This window comes from Danio aesculapii, chromosome 6 (genome assembly GCF_903798145.1).
Source record: "Danio aesculapii chromosome 6, fDanAes4.1, whole genome shotgun sequence".
Classification (NCBI taxonomy): Eukaryota; Metazoa; Chordata; class Actinopteri; order Cypriniformes; family Danionidae; genus Danio; species Danio aesculapii.
Genome location: NC_079440.1, coordinates 39,864,556 through 39,879,384, shown reverse-complemented (window position 1 = coordinate 39,879,384; position 14,829 = coordinate 39,864,556). Strand labels below are relative to the sequence as shown.

The 14,829-nt window shown below is 36.1% G+C and overlaps 2 protein-coding genes across 3 annotated transcripts; one reads left to right on the top strand and one right to left on the bottom strand.

Moving 5' to 3' along the window:
- Positions 1–82: 82 nt before the first annotated feature.
- Positions 83–8,056, bottom strand: gtpbp6 (GTP binding protein 6 (putative)). Of its 2 annotated transcripts, XM_056460153.1 has the most exons (10): positions 7,509–8,056; positions 7,003–7,140; positions 6,854–6,924; positions 6,071–6,201; positions 5,402–5,472; positions 5,142–5,300; positions 4,858–5,066; positions 3,214–3,362; positions 2,154–2,306; positions 83–844 (listed from the first exon to the last, which is right to left on the bottom strand). In XM_056460153.1, the coding sequence occupies exons 1-10, from the start codon at positions 7,897–7,899 to the stop codon at positions 715–717; spliced, it is 1,602 nt and encodes a 533-aa protein (XP_056316128.1). In that variant the 5' UTR covers positions 7,900–8,056; the 3' UTR covers positions 83–714. The 2 variants fall into 2 exon arrangements, with proteins under 2 accessions (XP_056316128.1, XP_056316127.1); XM_056460152.1 differs by having other exon boundaries at positions 4,858–5,300.
- Positions 8,057–8,321: 265 nt separating this feature from the next.
- Positions 8,322–14,628, top strand: nit2 (nitrilase family, member 2). The gene is made up of 10 exons (XM_056459102.1): positions 8,322–8,409; positions 9,159–9,277; positions 9,401–9,521; positions 9,662–9,750; positions 11,198–11,291; positions 11,603–11,677; positions 11,840–11,918; positions 13,883–13,981; positions 14,055–14,110; positions 14,197–14,628. Exons 1-10 carry the CDS (start codon positions 8,337–8,339, stop codon positions 14,289–14,291), a joined length of 900 nt encoding a protein of 299 aa, XP_056315077.1. The 5' UTR covers positions 8,322–8,336; the 3' UTR covers positions 14,292–14,628.
- Positions 14,629–14,829: the final 201 nt, after the last annotated feature.

Genomic DNA, 14,829 nt, shown 5'->3' with positions numbered 1-14,829 from the left:
GAGTGGATGTTTTCATTACTAACATAACAAAAGGGTAGTCAATTTGCCCAGAGTGCATTATTGAGTTTTTTTTTTTAAAAATCAAAGCATATTCTTAAAATCTGTGTGAAAATACGATTTGTCACCAAAAATCATTCTGCTAGCTGAAACACAGAAAAAATCATGGCCAAATTAATACTTTAAAATCAGCCCAGAGTGGATGAAAACATCCCCAACAGTACATAAAGGATAAAAACCAGGGAAAACATCTTAAAATCAATCCTGCACTTGACTGACAACCAATGGAGAGAAGATAGCACCGGAGTGATAAATTCTCATTTTTTGTACCAGTCAGTAACCTTGCTTTAGTGCTCTACAAAAGCTTTAGATGTAAAAGTTCTCCGACAGATCCCATTTTTCGGCATAATGTTCAACAAACATAAGGTTTACAGCCAAGAAGCGTATGCAGGTCAGTCCAAAAGTGCAATATTTAATCCTCATTGTTGTCACCTTTGCTGTTTACTGCTGCTCAATGGACATTTTTGATAAGCGGCATTCATGAGCTGTTCATATTACCACACATCATCTTTGCTTCTCAATGTGCAATTTTATTGTATCAAAATATAGGCTTTTTCATTTTTAAATACTACTTATAAAGCAAATAAATATTTACATATCATTATTTAAGTGCATGTATTATTTTGGACAATCTGGCTGTGCAATGGGAGCCGTCTGTTATGAGGTGACCTGAAACAGCTTCCTGTAGCGGCCATATGCAGCCTGGCTAATGATGACCTTGACAGTGGCGGAGCAGTCATCTCCTACATCATCTACTGCCTGAACCGTCGCCTCTTTATACAGCCAACTGTGAAAGGCAGAGGGCAAAAGTGTTAGTTTACCCAAAAATTAAAATCCTGTAATTAACTGCTCACCCTTATGTCGCACCAACCCCCTGAAACCTTTGTTCTTTTTCAGAACACAAGTTAAGATATTTCATGTGAAATCTGAGAGCTCCCTCGTCCTCCATAGACAGAAAGGTTACAAACTCGTTGCATGTTTTGAAGATGTTTTTTGGTATATTCAACAATTTTGGACCCTTGCTGTCTATGGAAGATGCAGGATGCAATTTCACCTAAGGCCATGTTCAGAGGACCACAGGTATTTTTATTAACAGAGTTTTTCTGGCTTTCATTTAAAAAAACAAACAAATCTGCATTTACATGAAAATACACTGTGATGCACTGTCAAGGGTTTGCCGAATCAATAGACGTGCATAAAAGTCTTGGAATAATACTGTATTGGCCAATTAGAAAGAAAAAAACAGCACGCATGCTGACGTCATGAGGCAAAAACACTGTTACTGATGTTTCTAAAAATCTTCATCCTAGAAAAAGAATGTTTGATTTTCAGTGACCTGATACTGCATTTTTGTGTGGACGAATGTTCCTATTGCTCGGCCTCCATTGAGAGAAAGTTTCCAAACCTCTTTCATGTTTTGAAGATGCTTCTTGGTATTTTTATGGTCTGGATCCTTGCTATCTATGGTGGATGGGGGAGCTCTCCGATTTCACCTAAGGCCATGTACAGGGGTATTTTTATAAACAGTTTTCCCCGCCTTCATTTAAAAAAAAATCTCCATCCACATGAAAACACACTGTGATGCACGACGAATCAACAGGCATTGATAAAAAAGTCTTGAAATAACATATTGGCTAATTAGAAAGGAGAAAACAACAGAGATACTGATGTCATGAGGCAAAAACACTATTTACAGAGTTTCTAAAAATGTTCACCCTGGCTAAAGTTTTTAGAAAGTTTTGGTTTCAGTGACCTGATGGACGAATGGTCAAACCATGTACAAAAAAACTGTGGTTTTGAAAAAACAGTGTTCATATCTTAATTTGTCTTCCAAAGATAAATCGTACAACAGGATCTCCAGGATTTGGAACGGCATGAGGGTGATTAATTAATAACTGAATTTTTTTGGTTGAACTAAACCTTTAAATACTTAAATATAAAGTATTTACTTAATACTTAAATATTAAAAAGAACAAACAAACTTGAAGTGTAACTTGACCTTTAAACTTATCAATGAAGTATGATATAGTCCTTGTGAATGGAAAAAAGATCTGTGCATAATATAAAGTTCATGTGTACTTTTATTTCACACTTACGATAATTGAGAGGTGTTGAGCTGCACCTTGAGGGTCATCATTTGTTTTCCAGTATACTTAAGCACAGCTTCTTCAATCTTTTCTTTTAATGCCTCCAGACCACGCTGCTTCAGAGCTGATATAGGGATAACCTCAGGATCACTGGACTCATATCTGAAGATCATATGTTGTTAATTTTATTCTATAGGATAAACCCTTTAGGATGCGCTTTTTAAAGGGGTCACAATACAAAGATACCATATTCAATACACAAACAAACACATCCTATTCAAAAAATATGGTAGACTGTTCTTGGTGGTTGGTTGCTAGTTGGTGTTTATTTGATGCCGTTGGATTGGTAGTAAATATTTTGTCTGTTTCTATAACTACTTGTTTTGTGTTTAAAGTGTTTTAGATGTTTTTACCATGTTGCTTTGTAGTTGCTAGGGTGCTCTGAGTGGTTTTGTTGAGGGTCAGATTGTTAAAGTATTATCTGGTAAGGTATTCTAAGCTGTTTTAGCATATTGCAGATTGTCTGGGTGGTTGATGAGTGTTTTATGTTCCCATTATGTTTCTATGTAGTTCCTAAAATACATTTTAAAACATTGCTATGTGGTTGCTAGACATTTTTGTTTGATAAGACATTAAGTACATCCCAAATCGCATACCTAATGCAATATTCTAAGCCATTTTGAGGTATCAATAAGTGTAAGTAGTGCATTCACTACATGCTTGCGTTTATAAGTGCATAGTCATTTGGGATGCATCTAAAGTCATAGTGTGTTCAAAGATATTTTAGCATGTTGCTATTTAGTTTCTAGGGTGGTTGCTAAGAAACTTAGATCACAAAAAGTAGCTTTTTATAATCTGTTGTTATGTGGTAGCTAGGTGTTTACTGTTGTGGCATTTCTAAAATAGTTTTACTTGCATTAAGTGACATGGTTTAAACCAAGGTATTTCAATCTGCAGTATTAATTCAGGTTTGACAATAGTAAGAGAAATAAAGGCCACTTAAAATGGCAATGAATTATTTGATTATTAATGCGATACACAAATGAAGAAGAAGATAGTTATGGCTCACCCCTCAATGAGGTCAATCTTATTGTGCACCTCTATTATGGAGTTCAGTAGTCTTTCTGGGATCTGAAGATTGTTCAGCACATTCAGTACATTGACCTTTTGACTGACAGTTTCTGGATGACTGATGTCTCTCACGTGAATTATGAGGTCCTGTAAAAAGAGAGGGTGTTAACTTTCTAAAACATTGCTAAAAATTCTGAAGCGGAACTATTATGCCCCTTTTTACAAGACGTAAAATAAGTCTCTGATGTCCCTAGAGTATGTTAATTTTCAGCCCATTATACCATAAAAATAATGTTTTATATCTCTTTGAAACTGCCCTAATTCTTCCGGGTGCTCTGGTATCCCCCACAGTCCAAAGACATGCGGTACAGGTGAATTGGGTAGGCTAAATTGTCCATAGTGTATGTATGTGTGTGAATGAGTGTGTATGGGTTTCCCAGTGATGGGTTGCGGCTGGAAGGGCATCCGCCGCGTAAAACATATGCTGGATAAGTTGGTGGTTCATTCCGCTGTGGTGACCCCTGATTAATAAAGGGATTAAGCTGAAAAGAAAATGAATGAATGAATGAAACTGCCCTTTTTAGGCTTTGAACCAAATTGTGCCTTTTGGTGACTGTTGCTTTAAATTCAAATGATATTATGCTCCCAGCCCTCATTTTAGAGGAGGGTGGAGCTATTAATGCCTATGGCTGTTTCGCAATTCCAAGAATGCAGAGAACGCACTTGCGTTCTTGTGAAGACCAGTATTGGCAGGTCACCTCGGAAGAACAAACTAGGGAGACCGCAAGAACACAGAAAGAAGCTGCGTTCTTCCTAATGTTCACGTGACCTTCACGCGTTTTTAATGGAGAATTATTTAAACATTACAGCATTTATACAATGATTTCTGGTTTTCCCCTTTTCACAATACATACTATGCATATAGACTTTACAAATATACGTTGAACTTCAGCAAATAAACCCCCTTAATGTGTTTATGCCTTAATTAAGATTTTCATGTTAATGTTTACTTTCACCGTCTCATTTAGGGAAACTCCTGAGGTAAATAAATTATATCTCTGAACTTTAATAATAAATCTATATAAAATGCTGTGCTTCCCTCCTCCAGTCGCAATGACTTCTGAGACGTCTAGAGAGAGTTTGGTTCTCAAGTCTGCATCGGTGCGTCCTCGATATAAAGAACACATCCGTGATGTTTCACGCGTCCTCCATTCTTGCGGTCTTGGCTGTTGGAATTGAACTTTGGCAGTTGATGATGCCGTTATACGAGAACACGAGGATGCAACATGGCTGAAGAACGCATATTGAGAAAAAGCCTATGTGTCAGCATATCGGCAGATTCAAATTACTAATGACAGATGGCCGCTTCTCAGTCAGGGCTGTTTATGCTAATGAGGTAGAGATGGGTATTAATGGGCAGGGCTCTCCTCCTTCAGTGATGTGTACACAAAGGGAGAATATCAATCAAAGTGTTTTTACTGTGTTTCTAAAAGTATTTTTATGAAGTGTGATTATAAATGAAAAATATTAATTTTTAAGGCTGGCTATATTCACACACTGTTGTCACACAACTGTGTTTAAACCCCATCTAAAAGTGATTTTTGCACAATAGGTCCACTTTAAGTATTGTTTGGGTACATACAGAATGTGTCACATCCTCCAGCGTGGCAGAGAAGGAGTCTATCAGCTGATGAGGGAGCTGCGACAAAAAGCCAATGGTATCTACATACAGTACAGTCATGTGACACGGCAGCTGTCCTGCATGTACTGTAACATCCAATGTGGCAAAGAGCTGGTCTTTAGGTTGAAGCCCATCATCTCCAGTCAGAGCTTTAATCAGAGTGGTTTTACCTTCAAAAAAACAAAGACTGTTTAATGTGCTTCTTACAATCTCACATAACAGATTAATAAGAATTAAAATCTCACCACAGTTGGTGTAGCCCATGACAGAGATGATGGGAAAGTCTTTGTGTTTGCGCTGCGAGCGCAGCAGATGCCTCTTCCTCCTCAGTCGCTCCAGGGCTGATCGGATCTTCAGCTCTCGCTCCTTCAATAATCGTTGCTGCATTTCAAACAGGGTTTCACCTGGAAACAACATTTGAGTTCTACATAAATACAGTCCCCCAAGATTAAGAATGACCCTGAAATAAAAGTTTCAAGTGTAATAAGGTTGTTTTTGTTCTTACCAGAACCCATAATGTATCTTGAACCGCCACCTTGCTGGTCTAAATTAGCAACTTCATTTCTCAGGCGTGATCTTGAGTGTTCAAAAAACAAACGTGTTGTTGAATTTATTTGGTGTTTACACTTATTAGTGTTTACTTCTCAATTATATAGAAGTGTAATTAAACAGAGTGCATACAATAATGCCAAGGTCATTGTGTTGGTGTCTGTGTCTGACAGCAAATACTTAAAAGGATTCATTAAACTCAGAAAAATGGGTTTATTATGTTAAAAAAGATTTGTATTTCAAATGATTGCAGCTCTTCACTCATCACATAGTTATTGAAAAACTATTTAAAAATATTTTAATATTCTAAAAATATTAAACAGCACAACTTACAAGTATTTTTTATCTTTTAATAATTTTATTATATAATAAAGTGTTTCTCAGGCAACAAATATCAGGATATTAAAATACATAATAGAATGATTTTGTCAATACAAAACCTTTCAAACTATAGCAATGCTTTTAAAGATATTTAGCTTATGTTCTTCTTAATGTTCTATTACTTAAATTAAACACCAACCAACCAACCCCTAACCTTTGAATAGTAGTAACTGGTAGAAAAATAATAGCTGATTTAATCAGAACACATATAAATAAGAACATTTTAATAACTAGCATAATTTACCTGAACAGGGGAATCTCTGCCAAAGAGATCTGCAGTTTGGCTTCTTTCGTTTTAGCGTTACAGCGGAAAATGTGCAGAACAAGTGAGTATCTGTCAAGCACCTTTACTCCCCAGGCTTCCTCAAAATCTTTCTGAAACATAATAAGCAGAGCACATTGCATGATTATTAAAAAAAAAAACTTTAATTACAAATATATTATAAGATAGAACTTTAGATCTAATAACAGCCACACTGAATCTATTACAATTTAACAGTAATAAATAATCATAGTACTCAGAAATATTTGTAGCAGCAGTTCTAAAACTGTTTGACTGGTTCGAGCCTCAGGTGGGTCAGTTGGCATTTCTGTGTGGAGTTTGCATGTTCACCCCATGTTAGAGTGGGTTTCCTCGGGGTATTCCGGTTTCCCTCACAGTCCAAAGACATGCACTATAGGTCATTTAAATTAACTAAATTGGCTATAGTGTATGAGTGTGTATGGATTTTCCCAGTGATGGGTTGCAGCTGGAAGGGCATCTGCTGTATAAAATATTTGGTGAAATATTTAAAGTTGGTGGTTCATTCCGCTGTGTCAACCCCTGATGAATAAAGGGACTAAGCCAAATGAAAATAAATGAATGGATAATATAATATAATATAATATAATATAGTCATGGTCTGTTTCTTCAATTAAAAAAGGTTGAAGTTGAATAAAAAAGCATGTACTGGTGTTTACTTCTTTAAATGATTGGTACTCATTTTTTAAAGTGAACATTTATGCAGTTTGTACTCTAAATACTCACTTCTGATGAAGGTGAAAGGCGTTCCACATTCACAAAGACCGCTGTGACCCCAGGAGTAGCTCTAATCTTCTCTAGAAATATATTGAAGTAAAGTCAGTTCGTGTTTAATTGGCATTTTTTAAAACTTAAAACCAGCAAGCTATACATACCTGTAAGCATCTGAAAGTTTCCCTTTCCGAAAATTCTTTTCTTCTCCGGTGTCTTGGTGGAGAGGATGAGCTTGTCAACAACACTCCACTTGTTTAAAGTTTTCACCAGGCCAACAGCCTCTTCCATCTGAAGTGCCGCTGTTTCAGAGAACAACTATGCAATATGTAGTGGGATTGAGGTAAAGTTGGTTTTACATACACACATTCAGACCCTCTCCTTAATAAAGTAATTTCAGAAAAGCATTCTTTGCTAATTTAAATAGTGAAATCATATTAGCAGCCAATGAATATTAAAGTACTACGCTGTTTACAGTCAAATAAATAGTGAAAATATTGTTTTCAAGTCATGATTAGATGTGTACCGGATATTCAAAATACTATGGTAGACAATATAGGGAGCATGAGCATGTCACAAGTTGTCACTGAACGAATGTGCAAATATAAAACCAATTCTCCCTCAATTGTAGTGTGACACATTTTAAAATGGTAAAACAAGCCGAATTTACCTGTGGTCAGATATTGCTTTCTGCTCCCCCATTTCACATCAGGGTGAACAATGAAGACTCTGTGGTCTTCTTTACCAACACCAGACGGGATCTGCTCCTGAAACAGCGTCTCTATTTCTGCATCATCAAGTTCATCCTCCTCTACATTGTTGTCATCTGTGTTGTCACTTTTGAACATGCAAGCTGTCAAAGACAAAGTCCTTGCTGGCAGAACTGGAACTACAAGCCCAGGCTTTAAACTTTGGGATGGTATTGCGTTTGCAAATAATTTTGAGGCACAGTGAGGAAATCTGACCACTTCACATTTAGCAAATCTCACGTATGACCTGCTCAGAAGATGTTTGCATACAAACACATGTCTGGTCAAGACTCTGATTTTGTTCAGATTCATTTTTTCAGGTTTATGTTACAAAATAATGAACGTCCAAATCATTTAACGTTAATTTTACAGTGAACACTAAACGCACATAAAGCGAAATAGTCCAGAAAGCGGTTTGTTTGTCTTTACCACTAACTCTAATCAGTTTCAGTGTGCATGTTTTGATCAATCTTCTTCTCTTGTGTTTAACTGAGGCGTTCAGCTCAACTGCGCCGCCTGTAAGATAGGATAATATTACATAAAATTAGTTTTCCCTTTTAAATGCACGTTTATTTAAAAGTAATATATTTTATAAATATAATTAAACTAATGTAAGTGTTTATGGTTTGTCGAATAGTTACACACAACCCTTCCTAACGACAACAAAAATATGAAAACAGGACTTATATTTTGGAATCCAATTGAGGACTTTTAATTTGACTGGTAGTAGTGGGCGTAAAGTGTCCTGCATGATACTTCTGCACAACCTACTGTCTGTTCTGAGCAGTATATCAATGTCTCGTATCGTTAAGGCAATGTCGAGTGAGTATAAATATATATTTTTGATGCACATCTGCTCATTTTTCGATCTATGTTATATCATATTTTTATTTGGTGACTATATGAATATGCTTCATTTTATTGTACTATGTGAAAGTTTTGGACTTTTTTAACGTACAAATGTAATTTTGTTTACGTTTTGACTAAAAATATCCGTGAATTAGCAGATATTTAACAGGTATTTTGTCGTTCACATGGTGTTTTCTGTTCATTTAAGTTTGTGAATTGCATTATATGGCAGTTTTATCTCTGCTCTGTCGACTTTTGATGTTGAAAATTAAACTTTTATGACTTTTATTGGCATTTTAGTAGTTGGAGACAAGATATTGTTTAGGAAATAATATTAAGAGAATTAAATCTGTAAAATAACCTGTAAAACAAAGCACTGGCAGTTTATTACCATTGTAATGGTTTATTACCAGATTTTTGTGCAGTAATTTACAATACAAACACATAAACATAAACAAGTGATAAACATGATTCACCAAATACGAATTTACAGAATTTTTTTTTTACAGTGAAGCTCTGATTAAGATAAATCACGTTTTTACTTTGCCTTCAACTTTAAAGAGCACAAAACTTGAAACTGGTGTATTTCATTTGACAGATGTGTAAAACTCCCAAAACACAATCCTTCAAATGAGACTGCTGGTTTAAAGTTAACGTTGAGAGTTGTGAATCATTGATCTTGCAGAAGCTAATAAACAAACCACTGATCTTCTGCCCTCTAGAGTTTCGTCTGGCCGTGGTGCAGTTGCATGTGTCAAAGATTAAAGCTGACAACTTAGGAAGAGCACAAACACTTGTGAAGGAGGCTGCAGGACAAGATGCAAAAGTTGTTGTTTTACCGGTGAGTATTACATTCTCTGTTTTGGGTTATATATTACTCAGCAGTATTGTAAGTAAGTGTTTGGTACATTGTAATTGGTTTATGTAATACATTTCATTATATATTATCTATGTTCATTTGTAGGAGTGCTTCAACTCGCCTTATGGAACAGGGTTTTTTAAAGAGTATGCTGAGAAGATCCCTGGAGAGTCCACGCAGGTGTTGTCAGAGACCGCCAAAGAGTGTGGGATCTATTTAGTTGGTGGTGAGACCCTTAGACACAAGCCAGCTCATTAGTGTTGTTCATGCCATTAATTCATTCATCATGTGTCCGTGATTTTCTGTACCACACATGATTTTTCTATTAATTTCCATGCACCTGATGTGATTTTTTCCATATTGTAGGTTCCATTCCAGAGGAGGATGGAGGGAAGCTCTATAATACCTGCTCAGTTTTTGGACCTGATGGAAAGCTGCTTGTCAAACACAGGAAAGTGAGTTGAGACATTTATTCATTCGTTCATTTTCTTTTCGGCTTAGTCCCTTTATTAATCACGGGTCAGGACAGTGGAATGAACCACCAACTTATCCAGCATATGTTTTATGCAGCGGATGCCCTTCCAGCCACAACTGAGCACTGGGAAACACCCATACACTCTCATTCACACACATACACTATAGCCAATTTAGCTAATTCAATTCACCTATACCACATGTCTTTGGACTGTGGCGGAAACCGGAGCACCCGGAGGAAACCCACGCCAGCATAGGGAGAACATGCAAACTCCACACAGAAATGCCAACTGACCCAGCCGGTGCTCAGACCAGTGACCTTCTTGCTGTGAGGTGACAGTGCTAACCACTGAGCAACCGTGTCGCCTGAGACATTTATAATGTTGCAAAATGAAAGTGTAAAGTGAAGTGAAAGTTGTGACGTGGCCAAGTATGGTGGCCCATACTCAGAATTTGTGCTCTGTGCACATACACAGCAGTGAATACACACACACACACACACACACACACACATACCGTGAACACACACCCAGTGCAGTGTGTATTACAAAACTTTTGCCTCCAATAGATTCTGTTATTTTGAATACTTGAATAATTGAATATAATTTTCATAATAAAAATCGTTTACACAAATATATAAAGTACGTAGCTGTTCTCAACGTTGATAATTATGCGGGGTTTTTTTCTTGAGGACCAAATCAGGATATTAGAATGATTTCTAAAGGACCTTGTGACACTAAAGCCATATCATCCTGCAGCCCAAGACTGGTTACTCACTGAAGCTAGGCAGGGCTGAGCCTGGTCAGTACCTGGATGGGAGACCACATGGGAAAACTAGGTTGCTGTTGGAAGTGGTGTTATTGACACCGCTCAACCTGCACCCTGTGTGGGTCCTAACACCCCAGTAAAGTGAAGGGGGCACTATACTTTCAGTGAGCGCCAACGGATGAGACGTTAAACCGAGGTCCTGACTCTATGTTAAAAAAAGAGGCCCTTAACCATCATGGTTATCATCCCCATCCACCGAATTGGTTCCATCACTGTCTCTCCACTCAACCTACGGCTGGTGTGTGGGCTGCTGTTGCATCATCTAAGTGGATGCTGCACACTGGCGGTGGTGTGGAGAGACCCCCTTCATGATTATGAAGTGCTTTGGGTGTATGGCCATACATGATAAATGTGCTATATAAACACACATTACATTACGTTACATGAAGACTGGAGTTATGATGCTGTAATTACAGCTGTCAAAGGAATAAAAACACATCATAATATATAAAAATAGAAAACAGTTCATTTAAATAATGATAATAATTCACAATATTATATTATACAATATTATATCTTCTTATCATTACCTTTAGGTTACAGTATGGCTGTGAAAACAATTCTGGAATATTCATGCACTTTATCTCAATATTCCTTCAGATTCATCTCTTCGATATCGACGTACCAGGAAAAATACGATTTCAGGAGTCTGAAACACTAAGTCCTGGAAAAAGTTTATCTATGTTTGAGACCCGTAAGTGTGGATTTGGAACTACAGTATAACACTTTATTGGCAAAAATTTGAGATTTATTTTTTAATTGTATGTAGAATTTTCTGCATGCTTATTGAAAGTTTTTTTTTTACATTCTTACAGTTATAAAACATTATAAAAATGTAATCATGAAAATATCACAGCCATAAAAATTTTACATTTTTTGATGCCAACATTAAGTAATTCATCAAAAGTAATAAGAATATGATTATTGCATGATTGAAATAAGTTTTTCCTATTAGTATTAGCCAATTTATTTAAACCTGTGCGTTCTTTTTATCTGTCTTTACAGCATTTTGTAAAGTAGGTGTGGGAATTTGTTATGACATCCGGTTTGCAGAGCTTGCACAGATCTATGCTAAGAAAGGTGAAAATCATTAAAAAAAAAAAAAAAAAAAAAAAAAAATATATATATATATAGATATATATATATATATATATATATATATATATATATATATATATATACATATACATAAAGTAATTTAAGCATGTTTGATGTGATTTACTCATATGTCTGTCTGTGTAGGTTGCCAGCTTTTGGTATATCCTGGTGCTTTCAATATGACCACAGGTCCTGCTCACTGGGAGCTGCTGCAGAGGGGGAGGTCAGTATCACAGACCACACATCAGACTTTAACTGTTTCCCTGAGTGGGGATGACTTAAAGATTAAAGGTTTTATTTTGTGTAACACCAAAAATGTAAAGATGGTTATACATATGCAAATGTTGCTCATGTAACAGTAGGCCTATATGAACATGAGAATATTGACAACACAAAAAAGGGTCACAGTTTATTTTGATGGTCTGTTTGTTAAATTAAGTTACATTGCATCTACAGTACATCCCAACTAGACTGTTAGGTTGGGGTTAGGGTTTGTGTTAGGGTTAGTGTAAGTTGACATGTACAGTACTTGCAAAGTTTCTTATAGTCAGTTAAATGTCTGTTGAAGGAGCAGTATTAACAGATATTAAGCTAACAGTCTACTACTCAAATGGACCATCAAAATAAAGTGTTATTCAAAAAAGTGCAACAGTCTAACAACCATTTTATTTTAATAGTAATTTTTTAATTTGTTTAATATTAACCTCAACTAAAGAGACTGGTTTAATTTTGGAGACCACCAGTCAGAGATCGTCCTCTATGTTCAGTTGTGGTCTGTATTTATTTTGAAATGTATTTCATTGCCATAAAGGTGTCAGAAAGTTTAACCTGGTGCTATAAAAATCTGTTTTCTGCATCTGATGCTATTGTTGTGTTGTTAATCTAACGTAAACACACAGATCCTATAAAAAACAATATAAAGGCTCATGGCTTTTCATTTGCATGTTGTTGTTTTTTTTACTATTAAAAACTACTATTTTTATCTTCTGTGGGTTATGGTTAAAATATGGTAATTCTAATAGTTTAATAAAATTTATTTGACTTTTTTTAAATCACCAAGTCTCACCCCGTCATTGTCCCTTGACCCCCCCAGGGGGTCCCGACCCCCACTTTGGGAACCACTGCATTAAGATAATTAATAGTTTCAGGTATGATGTTGGTAAAATGATCCCCCTGATGTCTTGTTTGACCTGATGAAGGCCCTCTTTGAAACACCCGAGCAAATGGCCTTTGAGGGCAACAGTGACAGTGCACAGATTGTTAACCATCCTTAACAGATAGCCCTGATTAAAAATATTGTGCATGCTCAGCATGGTTACCTACAATTTACATTTTACAATTTACATTTAATAAACACCTTTTTATTTTTTAAAATTAACTTCTACAAGATCTCCAGCTAACATAATTCACAGCCTATATAAGAAATATTATCCATGCACAGTGAGCTTTAACTTGCTTTACACATTAGATTTTTCTCCACCTCAGCAAATTAGGCATAATATAATTGGTTGCATCGATGTCTTTTTTTGACTTGGACTTAATTGTATTTTTAGTGAACATGATTATCAGCAATTATAATAACAGAATTCTTTAACATTGACTTAATTTAACTTGTACAGCATGGCGGATAACGATATGAAACAGAAAAATAATACAAATGTTATGTATGTATACATTCAAGCCTGAATGCAAGTCAGGCAAATTCTGATTTATAGTTACTTTTATTTAACCTGCAAGTTTTTTTTCTTTGATCAGAAATAACACAGGCTCCCAAACGACTAACAGATTATTGTGGAAAAATATTAATTTAATAATTTATAAATCCATTTAATTTACGTTCAAACAAAAAAAAAATGAAGTCAGAATTTGCCTGGGGTTTTAATAATTACAGGCTTGACTGTATATTCACACGAACATCTATGTCCTTTTCATTCACTCGCTTATCCACTTGCTCAAAGGCTGTGTTCATTCATTCATTATTGAAAGTTCCTGTTAAAGAGACGTAGAGCATGACAAATATGAGGGAAGCGTCTTGATGAAACTCGAACACAAGTGGTCACTAGAGACACATCTGAACACACGTGGAAATAGTAATGCTTCTTGGCTGACCAGTTGTGAATGGATTGCTGAAACTGCAGGTTAATAGAGGGCCCTTATCCTCTCTAAGACCGTTTATGTGTTTCACAGGGCAGTAGATAATCAGGTCTACGTGGCCACTGCTTCACCTGCAAGAGATGAGACCGCCAGCTATGTGGCTTGGGGTCACAGTTCTGTGATAAACCCTTGGTAAGTGCTTTCTGTCTTATTAGTGACAGTTTAATATGGTTCACCGTGTTAACTCTGCCCTTTTTTTCTTCAGGGGGGAAGTAATTAGTAAAGCAGGATCAGAGGAATCTGTTGTTTATGCTGACATAGGTGAATTTGAATGTTTTACATGGATTTAAACAGTGAGGTATTTATGGCAAGCATAATAAACATACTCTTCACTCTTCTTCTTCCAGACCTGCAGTATTTGGCTGATGTGCGTCAGCAGATTCCCATCACCAAACAGCGACGGAATGATCTATATAGTGTTAACAGTGTTCAGGAGGGCTGAACACTCGAAAAGACGAGGCACTGCAGTGAACATTAAGTCTTGATTCAGGGCAGACTTAGTCAGCATTTTGTGTTGGACACAAGCTCTAATGTAGGGAATCACACAACTAAGATTTTATAATTACTGTGTACAACCAAGTGCTGCAATCTAGCTGATTTTCTTGCTGATGGGAATTCAATTTGGGATATATAAAAGAGGTCATTATATTTTATATACTTTCATTATTACTATAACATCTTAATATAGTGGTGCAAAACATTGGACGTGATATTTTTGAGCTGGTGTATTGCTCCATCATTATGAGAGTAATATAAAGCATGGTGTTTTCAAATCAGAATCTGGGATATATTTACTTTAGGCTTCAGTGTTTGCTATTTTCTATTGTCAACTGGAGTAACAGTGACCAAATAGCTTTAGAATCAATATCATTCTAAAGCAGTTATATTTATTAAAATTTAAATGGTTGTTAAAATTAGTTCAACTTGTTGAATATTGTAAGTTAACCATTAGGACTGCACGAAAAATCTAACATTGCGAT

Bases quoted from the DNA above. Each gene is read 5' to 3' on its own strand.
- gtpbp6 (XM_056460152.1), bottom strand. From the start codon at position 7,899: ATGAATCTGAACAAAATCAGAGTCTTGACCAGACATGTGTTTGTATGC. The intron at 6,925-7,002 runs GTATGTATAGCT...ATATATTTCTAG, and splicing joins AAACTTTCAGATGCTTACAG to AGAAGATTAGAGCTACTCCT. The intron at 6,202-6,853 runs GTGAGTATTTAG...ATTATGTTTCAG, and splicing joins GCCTTTCACCTTCATCAGAA to AAAGATTTTGAGGAAGCCTG.
- nit2 (XM_056459102.1), top strand. From the start codon at position 8,337: ATGATACTTCTGCACAACCTACTGTCTGTTCTGAGCAGTATATCAATG. The intron at 8,410-9,158 runs GTGAGTATAAAT...TCTGCCCTCTAG, and splicing joins TATCGTTAAGGCAATGTCGA to AGTTTCGTCTGGCCGTGGTG. The intron at 9,522-9,661 runs GTGAGACCCTTA...TCCATATTGTAG, and splicing joins TGGGATCTATTTAGTTGGTG to GTTCCATTCCAGAGGAGGAT.